Raw genomic sequence first — 17,615 nt, forward strand, 5'->3', positions numbered from 1 at the left:
ATTATTATTTTGGATAGTGCTCACTACATCTGTAGGAGAGAAGATAAATTGTTAAAAGAGAAGACAAAGTGGTGAATGAAACCAGATCCCGAAGCATGGAAATTACATTGTGTACGCAGGTGTTGACAAGCCTCTTTTCAGTCCCAGATATTATTTGAGGGATTCAGTTTTCTTATGTAGGTGTGATGGAAGGCTGTTCCAGAGTGTTGCGCTTTGTGTGTGAAGGGATTCTACAGAACATCTGGATGGATTTATGAAGGCTGATCAGAGATATCTGGTGGGCTTGTAAGAGGAGAAGAGGGTAACACAACCATTTGTTAAGCACAGCAGGATTGGAGGGCGCAATTTCTTCACCAGATAGAGAAAACGTTTCAATATCTATGTTGCCACCATTTAGGACAATGTTCACTACCACAAAACTTTGGTTATTCCCACCTAGCAAAGCCTCGCTTTCCTGTTCAGAAACATAAAGCTCACTGTGTGGCAATCGTGCAAAAACGCAGAATCGCCATGCATTAAGATACCAGGAAAAAAACACAAAAGCTATTCACTGGCTTCAACTGCACCCTGGCAACAACGAACACCTCTGCAGCACTTACACAGCACACACACACACACACATACTCAGAAGTGTCTCCTGGTGGTGGCTCAAGAGACCTTTGTGTCACCTTTGAGAGAGACCCTGAGTGTGAAGCAGTACGAACCAGTCTCAAGGCTAGTGAGGCGGGTTAGACCAAATGTACAAGAGCAATGGCATTACATAGAGCAGCATTGCATGAAGGACACATTCTTCTGAATCACTATAGCCACTGTCTTTTCAAAAATGGAGGGCAACTCTGGCAGTAAGATTTAAAAGTAGCCCGGGTATATTCTTCCCGAGCAGCGGATTCTTTTATTCTGTGGTTTAAGCTGATAAAGGAGCTATACAAATGCTACCTATAGTGTTGGTGAATCATAGCCTTTCCATTTAAACTATTAGAACTGAATGATGACTGACAGGAGGTTGGGGGGGGGGGGTTCATTCTCAGCACTATGGCTTGCAGCTCATTCAACATGAGCTCTTTGAGAGATTCATGTGACTAGTGTCAAATGTATGGAATTATGTTAACAGAATGACAACTGTGAACTTCAATAATCGCATGGTGGTGGACAACTCGGACAATTGATGCCCCTCTGAACCCTTCGTCTGATAGACAAAACCATTAGGTCCTTCATTTGGGATCTGACAAGACCCCATCTGGCGATCCGAAAGCTCATAGCCCATAAGTCCGCAGGGGACTTGGACCTGCTGTCAGTAGAAAATTACTATCTAGCCTTACATCTGGCAAAACTGGTGTACATGCCCCCCCCCGTCCAGAACCCACCGTTGTGGGTCGCAACAGAATGCAGCCTCCAGGACGGCTTGCCGGAGCGGTTGGCCCTTTATCTCCCCCACTGCGACCCCAGTGGGCCCACAAGCAGCTTTCGGTGAATGCATACCTCCACGACAAAACCCCCCCACAGGAATAATACTAGAGGACACTGTAGTTGACTGGGGCCCCTGGGGCAGATCTGGGATTCTCACCATCTCGAACCGGACTTCTAATGGCACGCTCGAATCCTTTGAAGCACTGTGGGACAAATGTGGCCTCTCTCACACTCAGCGATGGCACTACACACAACTACACCACTGCCTACTCAGCAAACTGTCCCCAACCCTGGTCCATTACCCGCTCTCCGGTGCGCTCTTACTTTAACACCTGGGGCCAGTTTAAGTGTGAGATGCCCCGTTTTTACAACCTCCTAATCCACCACCTCTAATCCCAGCCGCAATTGGTCAGTTTCAGGGCGACCTGGCCGGCTCACCTGCAGGTGGAGTATGACGAGGAGAACTGGTAGGTACTCCTGGAAGGGCCTGTACTGGGTAGACCGGAAGGTCAGGATGAAGTTCTTTTTTTTTCAAAATTCTTCAGGGATCGTACTGGACCCTGACCCGGCTCCAGGTTGTGGGGCGCTCCCCCGCTCAGCCTGCCGGCGGTGCGGCGATGTACCTTGTAATACTATACATATTCTGCTGGATTTCCCCGCTATACTATTATTCTGGATGGCGGTGGTGTCGACCCTCCGGGAATCCATGGACGTGCCCTCGCATTTCCCGAGGCCCTTAAGTCTCCTCCATGATTTGGCAGACCTCCCCCAGCTGACTCCTCCATGCCCACCGCTTTCTCGTCACCGGCCTCACAGCTGCCAAAATATGTATCCTGCGACACTGGCACTCCCCGCAGTTGCAGACACATGAGGAATGGCTCACTGGAATGTACAAGACCGCGTGCTAGGAGGTTACTTGCAACCTGGTGGATAAAACAGACCTCTATCTTCTCACCTGGCCCTTTCTGCAGAATGACCCCTTTCTCCCGCCCCCTCTTTTTTTGTCGCCCTGGCTCCGGCCACCTGACTCCCGACTCCTTCATGCCCTCTCGGAGCCGCCCGCCTGTCTGGCGTTGTATTCACCCTGCCCCCATTTTGCTATACTAGGGCTCTGCATTCCCGGCCCACCTTCTCTTCTCATCCCCTCCACACCCTCTCCCTGCTGAAGATTGTTTTGGGTAGCGAAACTAACCGAGAAAGTCAAGCAACACACCCCTCAAAAGCACCCTTCACTACGAGTCTGGGCAGCAGGGATATGAAGCTTAGAACAATTGTGCAAATATGACCATGTGTCCACATGGCAGATGTCAAACAGTAAACACCTCTTGTTACAGCTGTAGAAGTAGCCCTGGTGGAGTGGATTCAAATGCCAGCCAGGGGGCATTTCATTGGCAGAGGCATAAGATATCTTAAAACAAATAATCAGAAGATATACTCTATTATGAAATGGTGCGCTTGTTCATTGCTTTGTCCCTCTTGGCTCTGGTGAAGCCTACAAAGAGCTGATCACGTGTGGTCAATGTAGTAAGACACTGGTAGAAAACCTTGAAAGGTGGTTGTACTGAGAGGGCCTAGATTTCGCCAAACCTATTGGGCGAACACTCCATCTAGGAAGAGAGTTTTCATATTCGGCCAGGCAACTGAATCAGCTTGAGTGGGGATGCCATGCGGAATGTTAACACAAAAATCAAATTTAGCTGAAGAATAAATGGTGTGGGAGGAAACAAGTAAAGCAAACTATTCACAAAATGCACCACTAGGGGTTGGTCAGGACAACACATGACAGCGGATGGGGCAGCCAAATAACTCTTGCTAGAAAAGGGAGAGTAGGAAGCAGAGAATGTTGGAAAGACGGAACTGAAATGGATTCAGACATTTCAACTCGCTCCTCTGAACAAACATGTTTCAGTGACAGTACTAGGTTGGACAGTTTTGCTCCGCGCAGACTTCGTTCTGCCCCAGAAGTAATGATGGAGCTGCTGGTCGATGCCAGTTTCTTTTTTTACTCTGTCCATGATGGCGGAATAAGCCCTTAGTCCTTCCAGAGACTGCTTCTTCACCAGTGCGTAGCAGATTTTAATGCAGAGGACTATCTACCTTGGAAGAGTCCTTTTCTGCACCACCTTGCCTTTCTTTGCACCAGAGAAACACACAAAAAGCTGATCGTCTGCCCAATGGTCTTTGGTGTGATTGAGGTAGAAGCTCAAAACTCTTCCAGGATCCTACCGAAGGAGTCACTCCTCCTCCTTCGAGGGGTGAGGTGGAGCACAGAACATGGAGTGTGATCGATTGCCCATGTGAAAAGCTGTATTGACTTTTGCCAAAAAGCTTGCACTGGTCCTACACACCACTTTATCTGAAGACAAAAAAAAGTGGTTTAAGGTGGTTACACTAAGAGTGCTTGGGGATCACTCACTTAATGAGCCAAAGTTACTGCAACCAGGATAAAAAGTCAACAGAAACAGGAGATGTGGACAGCTGTGCACTGGTTCAAAGAGTGCACACAAGTAAAGTCAGGACAAAATTGAGATCCCACTGTGGCTTGAGGGGTTAACATATGGATCAAACCTTTGAAAAAGGTCATAACAGTATGCGATTTGAGAGGGACAGTTGGTCCAGCAAACACAAACAAGCATTGGCATAGCCAATAGGTCTCGCCTTTGGGACCTTATAAGTGTTTAGCCATGCAACAGTTGCATAACTAAACACTTATAAGGTCCCAAAAGCGAGACCTATTGGCTATGCCAATGCTTGTTTTAACTGCTGCAATCTATTGAAGCCTCAGGGAGAACATCAAAGCGGCCGCGAAAGTGACCGCGATCAAAGCGGCCGTGTGGCCGCGAAAGTGAAAGTAAATCGCGGTAAAGCGCGACGCGCGCGTCCGCGCACATGCACTGTAGGTCTAGGCTGGCCTGGTAGCACTTTTTGGAGCCCTCACTAAATGTCTCGTCAGACCAGCGCATGTGCTGGGTCAGGCGAGACCTAAAAAGGCCAAAAGAGCCAACAAATAACCTTTAATGGTGCCCACTGCAAGTCTGTTGTCCAGAGATAAAACAAAAAAAAAGCCAACAGTATGGCCTGTAACGGGTTCCTATTGCGGGTGCCACACAAGGCCACAAGCATATCCCAGTGCCCGGTGTTAACTAACTTTGTAGAAGGATGCCTAGCAGCAAGAATGAAATCCACAACTTTGGGAGGAAGATCAAATGCAATCCACTTCTGCAACTGAATCTCCACACAGAGGTGTAGACTGCCCAGTTGTGGGTGCAGGATCCTACCCTGCTGCTGTGACAGCAGATTCTCCTGAAGCGGTAGTCTGATTGGAAGACAAATGCTTATGCTCAGAAGTTCTGGGGTACCACACTGTCCTTGCCCAACCAAGAGCCACCAGGATGAATTGGGCCCAGTCGTTCCTGATCTTTCAGACCTTATGGCAGGAGAGGTAAATGGCAGAAATGTGTACCGGAGTCCCTTGCTCCACTCTATCTGAAATGCACTTCCAAGACAAAGCCTTCTTGGAAACTCCAGTGTGCAAATGTTTTGAAACTATGCGTTTGACTGTAGCGAAAAGATCTAGCTGGGTTTCCCTACACTGCTTTAAGATGTCCTGCGACACCTCGAGGTGTAACCGCCTTTCGTGATGTTGCACGTGTCGCTGGTTGAGTTTGTCTACCCTGGCGTTGAAAGATCAGACAAGGTGGTTTAAGATCAGGTAAATGCCCTGACTCTTCAGTCATCCCGAGATGAAGTGCCTCTTATCACAGGACACCACCCCACCCCACCCTGCATCTTGCAGTACCACATGGCACTGGTATGGTCCAAGAGAATCAGGATCAGCCTTTCTTTTATTGACTGCAGGAAGGCGTTCGGAGTTATGTGAATGGCCCGCAACTGCTACAGGTTGAAGAGGAGAAGGGTCTCCTTTGACAACCAGAGTCCTCGGAGCACCACCACCCCTATATGACTTATCCATTCCAGCAGTGACACGTCCGTCACCACTGCGAGCTCTGGCTAGGGCAGGCAAACAAGTCAGCTGCCAGTCTAATTGTGGCTGAGCCACCATTGCAGGTCTTGTGCTGTTGCCTCCAAAACCTGGATGGAATGCGAAAGAGGCCCTGGTGTTGGGCCCACTGACAATTCACGTTTCACTGCAGAGCGCACATATGCCACTTGGTATAGTCAAAGCCCAGGTTGCCAAGAGCCACAGAAGCCTCAGTGCCACAATCACCAAGATCCAGAACTGGGGCTAATATATCTGGATCATAGTCTGAAAGTCCAGGACTCGTGGTGGAGGAAAGGCCCGAAACTGCACTGTTTCCAGGATGGCCCCAGTGAAAGGGAGCCTGTGCGAAGGAGTCAAGTTTGACTTTGACAAGTTGATACTGAATCCAAATGATGGGAGGTTTGTTATCTTCTAGAGATGGTCTATAACGGACTATGGTGAGCCTGCCTTCAACAGCCTGTCATTGAGGTAGGGGAAAATTGGAATTTCCAAATTCCGAAGGTATGCTGGGACAACCACCGTCAATTTGGTGAACATGGGAGGGGCTAGTAGCCCACCATGAATCGCAAGTAGCATCTGTGGGACTGCAAGATGGTTATATGAAAGAAGGCGTCCTGAGGTCCAAAGCCATCATTTAGTGACCTGGATTCAGGGCAGACAGGACCTGAGCCAGCATAAGCATCTTAAATGTCCTTCCGCAAGAAGGCGTTTAGGAGGCAGAGATCTAAAGAGATGAAGGCATCCATCCTTCTTCGGCAGAAGGCAATAGCAGGAGTAACAACCAGCTCTGCTTCTGGGACCCCCTCAATGGCTCATCTGCTTCTTATGCTAGGGCATAAGATTTTTGAACGATCTGCCATGACACCAGAGTCCGGCAAATGTTAGAATCGGTTTACAAGCATGCAAATCATAGCTAACCAGATCACAGTATGGCTGTTTTATGAAGAAGGTAAACGGATTACAGTCCAATTCACCAGCTCCCACAGGGCATGGACATAGCAGCACAGCAGGCACATGGCATCTGCAGGTTGAAGGGCGAGTCTGCATGAAACAGACTTTTCAATCCAGAATCCATTAAAAACTCACCTCTCGATGCCAGCCATCTCCGGGCTCTTCTCCGGCTCTCCTCCAGGCCATCACTGGGGCACAGGCTTCCCACATAATTCCGGCGCTGCTCTCATGCTATACTTAGTATGAGAGCAGAGCCAGTATTGGTCTGGTTTACCGCTCAGACAGTGCCTGGGAGTTTCACCGGCTGGGTTGGAGAAACCCCAGTGAGCATGTCTGTTTGGCTGGCCTAAGACGGCCGGCCAAAGTGACATGCGCACTTTACAGTGCCCATCACTCCTGCCCCTGTCATGGTTCTGCCCCGCCCTACACTGACATCAGGTCAGTAAGTCAGCAGAAAATAAAATGATAACATTGTTGTATTATAATTTTATATTTCGCTGACTGACTTTGACAAGTGGGGCAATACTCCTCCACTATCACGGAGAAGCCGCAACTGCTTTTAAGCCTCTCTTTCTAGAGGGGCCTTAGAGAAGGAATCTGGGTTTACCTTAGCAGAAAAGCTTGTTACAACTGGACTACTCAGAGAGGGATGCAACATGACTTTTGGGTCACAAGGTGCAGGACTGTGTCATCGAGTCACTTGCCTGTGGACTCCCAAGCCCAAGAAGGCTTGGCAAGCAACTAGTACAGACTAATATCTCGAAGATTAACAGAGGCTCTGAATCAGCAGAGAACGTTTTTTAACACATCCTATCAACTGTTAGATTTGGATTCAGTGGTGATCAAAGTTAATACCAATGTTTCTGCTGCGTTTTTATACCACCAAAGTGGAGGAAGGACACGTGAACGGTAAAGCATATCCCTGGCTGAAGATATATCCGGACCATGTGTTTTGTAAATCCAGGAATAGACCAGCATCAGTTTTTGAAGAGGGAAGCAGGTGCTAAATCATCATCCTCCAATTGGCCACAATATTTAACAGACATGGCAAGAGCATCAAAGTCTGAGCCAAATGTCCCTCCATTAAGGGAGATCTATGCACACTACAGAGGAGGTCTGTCAAATGATCATCATCAAAACAGGCCCTAACTTTTTCTTTTGCAATTCGGATAGGATTTTGAAGGCTCAGAGGGTGGAGTACCAACCAGCTTATAAGACTGGGACATTAATGGAATTGTATGAGGCACTGATGTCAGCGCCTTGGAGGGCATGTCATAAGCTTTGCAAAAGGCAGGGCCTATGGAAGTGTGAAGTCAGAGCCTCCAGATTATCCAAACTCCCAGAGGGGGCCCACCCCTGAGAAAAGTTCCAGAGGGCAACTGGACTTTCCCGAGGAAATGCTGCATGGTCCGCTGGAAGGCCTTACCTGCACAGGAACTGCAGATGGAGGCAGAACTTCTGGCTTCATGTTTTAGTGTCATCGACTCCAATGATGAGGAAGAGCCGAGCGTCCGAGTACAACCGCTGGAACCCGAACAATCCAAGGAGCAGGATAATTTACTTAATAAAGAACAGAACATCCCCTTTCTACGGCATTTGTTTTATGGGAAGGCCTCTTAGGAGATCATTTCCTGTTGGGAAACGTACTTAAAAGGGAAAGGGCTGTATCCTTTCAGGCTTTGCCCAAAATAGCTTATCCCCATGCTTTCTAATGGCCTTTAGGGGTAGTAAGAAATAAGAGTCGCAGGCTGAAACACCACATGTGCGTGGCTGGGCTTTCGTGTGACAATAATGCATGTTACATGCAAGACAGACCTGACTGCATGCAAAATGACTGCATTTAGTATTAATGGATGTGTGTAACAGGCTAGGGACCTAGAACAACTGTCCAGGTGAATGGCTGTGCAATTGCCCAAAATGTTTTAGTAGATGGAAGCTTTTCTTCCACCACTGGCACCACCCACTGCAATCAGGGGCGTCACCATCCACTATCTTTTTTACTAGCACCAGATGAGCCTGCAAACAGTGGCACAAGATAAAATATGAAAATGTAGGACAAGAACACCCACCTTAAACAAATGGGTACAAGCAGGTGAAATGAGCCAGTTTTGTTTTATTTTTAAAGGGGATTCAAATAATCCAATTGGGAAGCAGCACAAATGATGTGTGCAGCAATGAGAGCATTGTTAATAAAGAAGTAAAATGTTAATATTAAGTAGGACTATCGTACAATCAACATGATGGCTCAATGATTGTTGATAAATAGAAGTATTTGAAAAGACTTTCTCACATTTATTATCATGCAAATCACATTAGGAAAATGCTTCTTCTCAGGAAATGTCAATAATGAGAGATCTGCAGAGCTTGAATACTCAGTACACTGAGCATTGACTATTCCCAAAATAAAAGATTACTTTGAGAAGATGATGATCATTGCACTGCACAGATCTGAGTTCCTGTTTTGATGGAAAAATCAGGTTATATCCCCTTGAAGGGTATTGCTCAGAAATCGACTTGAGTGAGAGGAGAGGGACACTGCCAGGAAGGCAGCACTGTAGGTGTGAACGCTCTCTCCCCCATCACAACCATAAACCAGAAGTGCTGCTTCCTGATTTTTTCACTAAGATAGACAGTGCCCGCACGGAAAACCATCTACATCTCCTCCGAGACAGCGACTTTCTCGGAGAGCTGGAAGCACGCAAAGATCAACGCCTTACTCAAGAAACCCAAGGCGGACCCAAAGGACCTCAAGAACTTCCGACCCATCTCCCTGCTCCCGTTCCCGGCGAAGGTCATCGAAAAGGCAGTCAACAAACAACTGACCAGCTTCCTCGAAGAAAACAACATCCTGGACCTGTCCCAGTCCGGGTCCGGGTTCCGCAGCAACCACACCACTGAAACTGCCCTCATCGCCACCACAGACGACATCAGGACCCTGTTTGACATTGGAGAAACCACGACCCTCATCCTCCTGGACCTGTCAGCCGCCTTCGACACAGTCTGCCACCGCTCACTAAGAACACTCCTCCACGACGCCGGAATCCAAGAGAAGGCCTTGGACTGGACCACCTCCTTCCTCTCCGGTAGAACTCCGAGCGTCCGCCTCCCCCCCTCTTCCGCTGCGAAGCCACCGAGATAATCTGCGGCGTCCCCCAAGGCTCATCCCTCAGCCCAATGTTGTTCAACGTCTACATGGCACCGCTCGCCCACGCAGCACGACGACACGACCTCAACATCATCTCCTACGCCGACGACACGCAGCTGATCCTCTCCGTCACCAAAGACCCCCACACCGCCAAAACCAACCTCCACGAAGGAATGCACCCACTACATTGCAAGGCCCAGAGGTGGAGACAAAGGGGCATGCCTGATGACTGCAGCCTACGCAGAAAGCACTACTGTTGGACAAAGGGAACACTGGTGAAGCAGTACGACACAGAGTTCAAGTGGGCTGACAAAAACAAATGGTGCTGGGTGAGTGAAAGCAGACGTGGTCAGCAAAGATAAGTTGGATGCCGCTGCAGATAGTTTACTCAGAGACGATACCACTCGATGGTACATGAAAAATAAGATGTGGGGCGAAGGTCTGCGCCTCACCAGCAATATAGTCGGGCATTTCGCTCGCTGGTGCTGGGGGCTTGAGAGGAGATGTGAACTGGAACATGTGCGCCCTTCACAGGTAATCAGATGCTGGGCCCAGAAAGACTGCAACTGGAGTGCCTGAAGAATCAGTGATGTGACAGCGCTTCAGCAACATCGCTTCAGGAGATAGTATTGCAGAAGGTTGGCTAGGCACACAGCACCGCCTGACATACAGACTGGGTATAGGCGATAGACAGTGAATATAGACTCAAAAGGCAAACGAAAATGACTTTCTCCTATGAAGAAGAGAAAAACAGGCTCCTGGTGCCCAGCAGTAAGCAATTTGTCTGGAAATATAGTGCTTTGAGAGCAGCTATAAAGGTGAAATTACATCAAGCAGAGACCAGAAAGTGATAAAGGTTTCCAGTGTAGTTAGCGGGCCCACTCTACAAAGGAAGGCTTGGGCCTGCAAAATCTATGAATGAACTCTAAAGGGTCAGGAGAAATAACGGAAGGAGAGCAGCCCAGTGAGTGCACTAAATAGTGCAGGAAGGGGCCTGAAGGCCACCACTGAGTAGCAGGGATGATCCCTGCACTGATACTGGACCAGACAGCCATAGCAGAAAGCAGGAGGTGGTTCACCGTACTGAGCGAAGCAAGCAGGATAAGCCAAGCAGTGGGAGTACCCAAGTATGCCACAGAGGCAGCCACAATCCCAGGGATGAAATTGAAAAAGAGATGCCCTGAACAAGGAGCTTGGGTGAATACATCGAAATTGTGTAAGAAGAAAACGGGCAAATGAATAAACTCCAGAGAGCAGTCACAAACCCCTAGATAAACCAGTAAAGTGCCAGCCACAAGGCAATTCTTAGAGGACCTATGAGAGGTCTCTGCCTACTGCGAAGTGAAAAATTCTCAATATCTTGTTTCATTAAGAGAGATATGAACTCACAAGGGGAAAGAGCGGTCGCTACAGAAGAAAAATGTAGTTAACTGGTCTGAGGCACAGTTCTTAAAACAGAAACACATTAAGATACAAGAACAGTACATACACGTTCGAGGAATGGGCAAAACTAGGCCGTAGGAGAATACGAGAAATATTTATTAAGTAAGACGCTCGGCCTTTCAATGACCTGACAAAAAACAAAATACACTATTGCACCACTGAAAACGAAGGAAAGAAAAAAAATCAACTCTTGATTAGACCGTTGGGCTTCCAGACCGCAGCTTTCGAATGATGGACTGGATGCCAGGGCAAAGATAACATTAAACAGAGGTCAGCCGGCCAATACCCGGCATTTCAGATTAACTTCAGTATGCCAGGGCCAACAGCACACTCATGAACACAGCATCATATCCTTACCCTCACTCGTACTCACTCATTGTTTCAAACTCACTTGCAGTCATTCAGTCTAACTCCTTTGCACTCAGCCTTACCCATTTGGACTCACTGAATTTTACTCTGACTTGCTCATATATTCTCACTCACTCTTAGTCCCTCATTCACTCCAACTTATTCTGACTCATTCCCCCAACTTGTTTTCATACAGATGTGTATGAGCATCGCAAGGAAACGATGAGCACTCCTTACTCTTGGTCTGGTGAAGAGGGGAGTTGAGGAACAGAGTTTATATTGAGTGGGACTACCTGTGGCAATAGGCACGCCTATGCGTAAAGTTTAAAAATAAAAATATTTGAACCATAAAAAAGGGCCTTTAGGCTCAAAAGAATGATGCAACAGAGGTTTTAAGAACAGATTCTAGCCCGGTGTAGAGGGCTTTAGTAGGCTTAAAGGCCTGGTCCAACAAGGGAGCAGTACTATAATGGCCAAGATAGCCCGCTAAGGCTATTCCAGTATTCTGCCTCATGAGAGTGGAATGTCCTCTATCACACCATGGGCTGCACAGAACCATCTAAGCTTTTCCCAGTTGCTGTTGTGTAGGTTTAATGATTGCAGCTGTGCTCATTGCTACAGTAGTAAACAGTCAAACATGGACAGTAGGAGTTGTAAAAGCAGGCAGCAGCCAACCAGATTCTCCTTCCGCTCTGCCAAACTGCTTTTATTCCATTGGCAGAGCAGAGAGAGGTACAGAAGCTGGAAATTTCATTTTCTTCTATTGCTCCATTGGTATTTTGAAGCAAGGGAGAGAAGGAAGGCCCATGCCCACAGTATCTGCCTTTCTTCCATTCCCCTGTATGATTCACATACACTGTCGGGATGTAGGTCAGAAAGAGACTCCAAGACATTACCATTTGGGCCTTGCAATTTTGAGCGCAGCCAGCCTTTACCAATGTCTGTAGCCTGCAGCTGCTCCATTGTCAAATGAAATGAATGCACGAAGAGTACACAAGGGTCTCCTACACAGCTTTGCAATAATATAGTTCCCAGTAATGATGCACAATGTAGTGTTGTCAAATTATATCAAAAATATGAGGCGCAGGATTGTAACACAAAAATTTATGAATATTACTTGGTTAAACTTGCTTAATTTGATGTCATTAGCTTTGGATACAAATGATATATAAAGCTAATAAGCTGATCCATCCCATATTTTACGTCACATTGAAATACGGAGATTTATATACCGTGTTTCAGGAAAAAGAGAAGTAATAATGACTCCAAAATCATGTGCTATTGTATAATACCATGCTTCCTTTCCTGAACTTCATTGCTTCGCTCATTTAGGAAAACATTGTTGGTATTTTGGTTATAGTACTATAAATTAACTGGGAAAACAGCAATGGCGCTGTTGGCAACAATAGAATCCAAGGGCACTAAGTTGGCCTTTGGTATTTCAAATCAATTAGGAATAATGCTCTACTTTGGCAGATCTAATGTACTGTACCAAACTTGTTCTTTTAAATATGCATCAGCTTAACAATTGTTATAAAATGCACCAAAAAAACAAGTAAGCATAAATAAAGGATTCCTATTATTAATATATTCTAGTGTATCATTTCATAAGGTTAATAAGTCTAAATGACTTGTCACATGCAATAGGTCCCTGATAAATTCGAAATTATTGCACCATTCGAAAACCCCTGGTCATTTCCTTTTCTCAGAAACAAAAAGGATAGCCCCAATTCATTTGCATCAACAGCACATTTTGTACCTTCTTGTTTCCCAGATATCACCTCGGCATGCGATTCTGAAAAGATGAAATCAAACTCCAGCGGAATGTCCTTCAGCAGATCTTGTAGAATGGCGCTTTGCTGGCTGCAAAACCACAAAGGGAAAAGAATATTCCCCATTACAGTATTGGCAGGAAGAGCCTTCAAAACTTTTAAGACAGCCCATTTTCTCATTTGTGGAGCAATGGGATTGGATGTGGTTCACGATTACAATCAAGTCAGATAAAAACAACCACAGTACATACATACTCCACAATGTAAAATATGGATATCAACTTTTTTCCACCAAAGATGTTACATCACAGCAATTAATAAGAGGATTTTGGTCCGGTTATTTATGCTAGAGGCTTTCAGTGCAAGCCATACATAAAAATAATATTCACATCCTCACAACATGGGCAATAATTGGTATCAGGGTGTAAAGACCCTATATCAGGGTAGTCTTTTTCCTTGACTGGTTGCCTAATAGCGGCATTTCATGGTTGTTAATGGACCTATTTGAGAAAACCAACAACGGTGAAACAGTCCTGTCGGCTTTTACCTGGTCGAACTCCCATTCATGAATGGCGTCTAGATACCAGAGTATTTGCAGTGCCGCTGCGCACCTCCAGGACATGTTCTGTAATAATGTGCATTTTTCTGGCAATTTCCCAGCTGTGTATCTCTTTTGCTATCATTGACAGCACTCTAGACTTTGTGCTTTCTTATGTGTTCATGCAGTGGTCATCAAATATGCAGCACTTTCCTCTGGTAGGATATTTGGAATGCCTTGGTGCTAGAAATACCGGTTTGAGCTTCAGTACATGTGTGTAATTTGGTTTCTGGGACAGTTATCATTTCTTCTTCACAAGTCCCATCATATATGCCTCCAAACAGGTTATATATCTTGCGTAACTCTGCATTCTGCAGAATAGGTTCATTATGGCATCTTCTTTTTTCTTGAAGTGAACAATTTAGGCAACTGAACATGTGCATGCTACAAATAAGTCACCAGGATGTCGAGCCAAAACCCACAATTCCAAGCATCTGATCTTCAGATTGTTTGCTTCTGCTGTAAGTTTTGGAGGCACAAGTTGTGTCAGTAGAAAAGAGGCCGGGCACGCATGAAAGCTTGCAGATTATCATAATAGAAAGAGGATCTGAGCAGGATCACCCGATGTGTGACGGCATGTTTAGGCACCAGTATAAAATGTGCGGGACCTTCGTTGTTGCAAACACTAGATTTTCCTGGTCTCCTGCACTGTGCAATTGCAAAAGCAGTTTATTTAATGGCCGTGTATGCAGGAGCGCCTGTTGAACCAATTTATCCACAGTATTATAATTCCCAAAAATGTAATCACTGATTACACTGTTAGATTGCAAACACATGGAAAAAATTACTGGAATGTCAAAATATATTCTGCTTTTGGAATGACCAGAGATTTCACCATAGTTAAGTTGCCCTCAGAATGTGTCTATTGAGGGAGGATAGAACAGAATTTATGTTTTCCCTTGTTGAGCAGTTATGTTTTTTTGCATCATTAACAACGTACAGAAGGATTACACACGGATATAGTGATGTGGTCTTTGAAATGAGCTTTCTACAATGTGTATGTGTGTGTTTTTCTGCCCCTATTTAACTTGTGCTCAATTTGGGCCTAGCAGCCATATTGTTCAAAATGGATGTCACCCTGGTCTCCCCCTGCACAATTCACTGTTTGTTATTTCTGAAGGAAGCAGTAAACAGAATTATATTTGTTTATATCCATTGTTCGTGTTCATGCTGTTCTCAGTAAATCATTCCCGGCTCAGTCACAAAACTGCAACTATTACTTCAAGGTCTTTCTAATAGCTCACTGTATCCTATTCATTCATAATAGCTTGCTGTTGTTCATGTATCCAGTTTGGTTCATTATCTCTGTAGGGCATTAGCAGAGAGGGGGTTAAATAATTATTCATGAAAAGGGACAGGTCTTTGGTGCTAAGGCATTTAATGAGACTGTGCTCCGATTTGCTATGGATGTAACAAATTTCATAATACTACAATGATTCTGCAGTTCCGCTAATTTCATATGTTAAAATAATGTATAAAAACCCTTGTTTTTAGGGTGAGTCAGAAGACCTTCCTTAAGACTTAGATGCTGTCCATTTATAGCCTGAATGTGCTTCTCATTTGGGTCAAAATGTTTGATTTTGCACATTTCTGTAATGCCCTATATGCCGAGAGCCTTGATGGCACATGACTCTAGACCACATTTCATTTGCATTTGTTTTGTAATAAATCCTACAAATTATTCCGCCGAGCTAAAACTCAGGGATTGAGTGAGCGCCTTTTAGTTAATTGAATTGATTTATGATATTTGTGATCTGATGGGATTTGCCTGAACTCTAGGACACACTGCCTCATGAAACTGAGGTTTAATACAGTCTATGATTCATCAAATTGCAAGTGTTCTGTTGAGGGAAATTTTAGAGAGCCAATCTTGTGGAGTCCCCACACCCACACTCTTTAGCCCTATAGTTATAACTACTGTACTGTTCTGTTGCTTTCCTTCTAAAATTGCAAAAAAGTTATTCCCTTTACCATGTAAAATTTCACTTGGAGTCAGTCATCTCTAGGGTAGTTCCCCACCATCATACCTTGCTAGAAAGGTTTCACCATCCAATAGGACTTTTAGAGTAATGCTTTGCTTTTCCATAACCCTAGATAGAATGCATTAGGCATGTTTTCCATTTGCTTAAACATAAGGGGCAGCAGTTCTTTTAAGTAGTCACAAAACACCTTCTTTATATATTTGTGTGTGAGCACTAAAATTCCCTGCAGCCCTCAATGTAGTCACACAAAAAAGGGTGGGGGTGTAGTGTCGTGTGTGCAGGTGTGTGTGTGTTCAGCATTTTCAACTATTCCACTGTACAGTGTATTATTTATGGCACTTTTTTTTGCAATTGATGGGATCAGGGGAAAGACCTCTTAACAGTCTTCAATGCCTCCCATCTGTTACCGCTCATGGTGTTTTCAAAGATCATGTCAGTACCCTACTGTAGGTGGTATCTATAACAGACATGTTAGTTTTGTGTTATTATATTAATCGTGCAGTTATTATGGCTTCGGCAATGTCAATTATTGCAATATATCATCATCACTTCCAGCGAGATTCGGGGTCGTTGGCAATATGACGTCACTTCCAGTGATTTCATTACAGTAACAGAGCATGTGATGACATTTCTACTACCCCTGGCATTTTGGGGAATTGACGTCCATGACCACACCCCATGGAAGGGGGAGAGCAGCAATGTCGCTAAGGCATATTAATATAATACCCACATAGGGCCCATAAAGCCAAAGCATTTTGGTGTGAAAACTCAGTACCCTCGTGGTTTGAGGCTTAAAGGAGCTTCCCTTCCATCTTTTGGTAATTATCCATTTCTTACCATCTTTTATTTGGGTTCACCTGCAAAAACGCCATCAGTGGCCTTTGATACCTCAGTATGGCTCCACTAATTAACGTTTTAAGTCGTTTTTTTGACCCCTACATTGCAGATTAGAACTTTCCCAAACAAGTAATCCTAATCGGAAATCATTCTACGGCACCCCAAACAGCTCACCCACTGGGTGCATTACCACACACCCCCCAATTCAAATAGCTCATGATCTCACTCTCCAGCGCAAGCGGTCCTAAAGAACTATGGTTAGAGCTAAGTCAAGATCAACTTTCCGGGCATATAAGAAAACGCCAACTACAGAACTAAAGGACACAATCTTCTGGGTCAAGTTATAAATCATGATGGTCCCCCAATATACCAACATAGCTACTCAATCTTGCACAGAAAGGAAGATTAGAAGTTGGGGGAAAAAAGTCAAAAGTAGTTCTTTTGGGTCGTTTGCCATCTTGAGATGAGAAAATTGGGATAGGCAGATAAGAAATTCAATTTCCCACCCCTTTATTACCAAGGAACAGAGAGTGGAATTAAACTCCTAGGGACCTCTCTACCCAGGCCAGTGTGGAGTAAAATCCAGCAGATACTCCTTCTTGGCCCTTCCAACCCCACATGCTTATACAGCAAACTACGCCAGGCAAGAAGTAGCTCATACGGACACAGCTGTCCAGAATTGAGACTGGATACCTGCATGGGCAGACAGTGCAATGGGCAATTCTAAGTACAGTATATCAATTTAATAGAGCAGACTGCACTAGCCTACTCAGTATACCAATGTTCCTAAAAGGAAAATGAGCAATCATCAATTATGGTCTGATGGTTATCTAGCTCCAGGCTCAGTTGTCAGTTTACTACCATTGTGGACCCAAATGTGTCCCAGGAAGCGGAGTGCCAGTTCTTGCGCACTTCTAGAAACTGGATACCAGGATCAGATGCCTCCTAAGGTATTGAACGTTATTGAACCTGTTGTTCTAGAGGAGTAAGCAGGCCACAAACTCATTGTCATGAGAGGGCTGACTCCCATCTGCTGTTTCCCACACACAGCTAGACGGCAGATGCAGCCTCTTTACGCTGAGTTGCAAGTGTGTCTGTATACATTAATTTGAAAAAGTGCTGCGTCTTA

The 17,615-nt window shown here is 45.4% G+C and overlaps 1 protein-coding gene across 1 annotated transcript in view; it reads right to left on the reverse strand.

The window, feature by feature from the left end:
- The window catches only part of ENTPD7 (ectonucleoside triphosphate diphosphohydrolase 7), a 154,198-nt gene that overhangs the window by 74,821 nt on the left and 61,762 nt on the right, over positions 1-17,615 (reverse strand). Inside the window, exon 6 of the mRNA XM_085606314.1 lies at positions 13,057-13,160. Within this exon, the coding sequence (XP_085462440.1) occupies positions 13,057-13,160 (104 nt within the window). The remainder of the gene's footprint in view (positions 1-13,056; positions 13,161-17,615) is intronic.

This window comes from Triturus cristatus, chromosome 1_2 (assembly GCF_964204655.1).
Source record: "Triturus cristatus chromosome 1_2, aTriCri1.1, whole genome shotgun sequence".
NCBI lineage: Eukaryota > Metazoa > Chordata > Amphibia > Caudata > Salamandridae > Triturus > Triturus cristatus.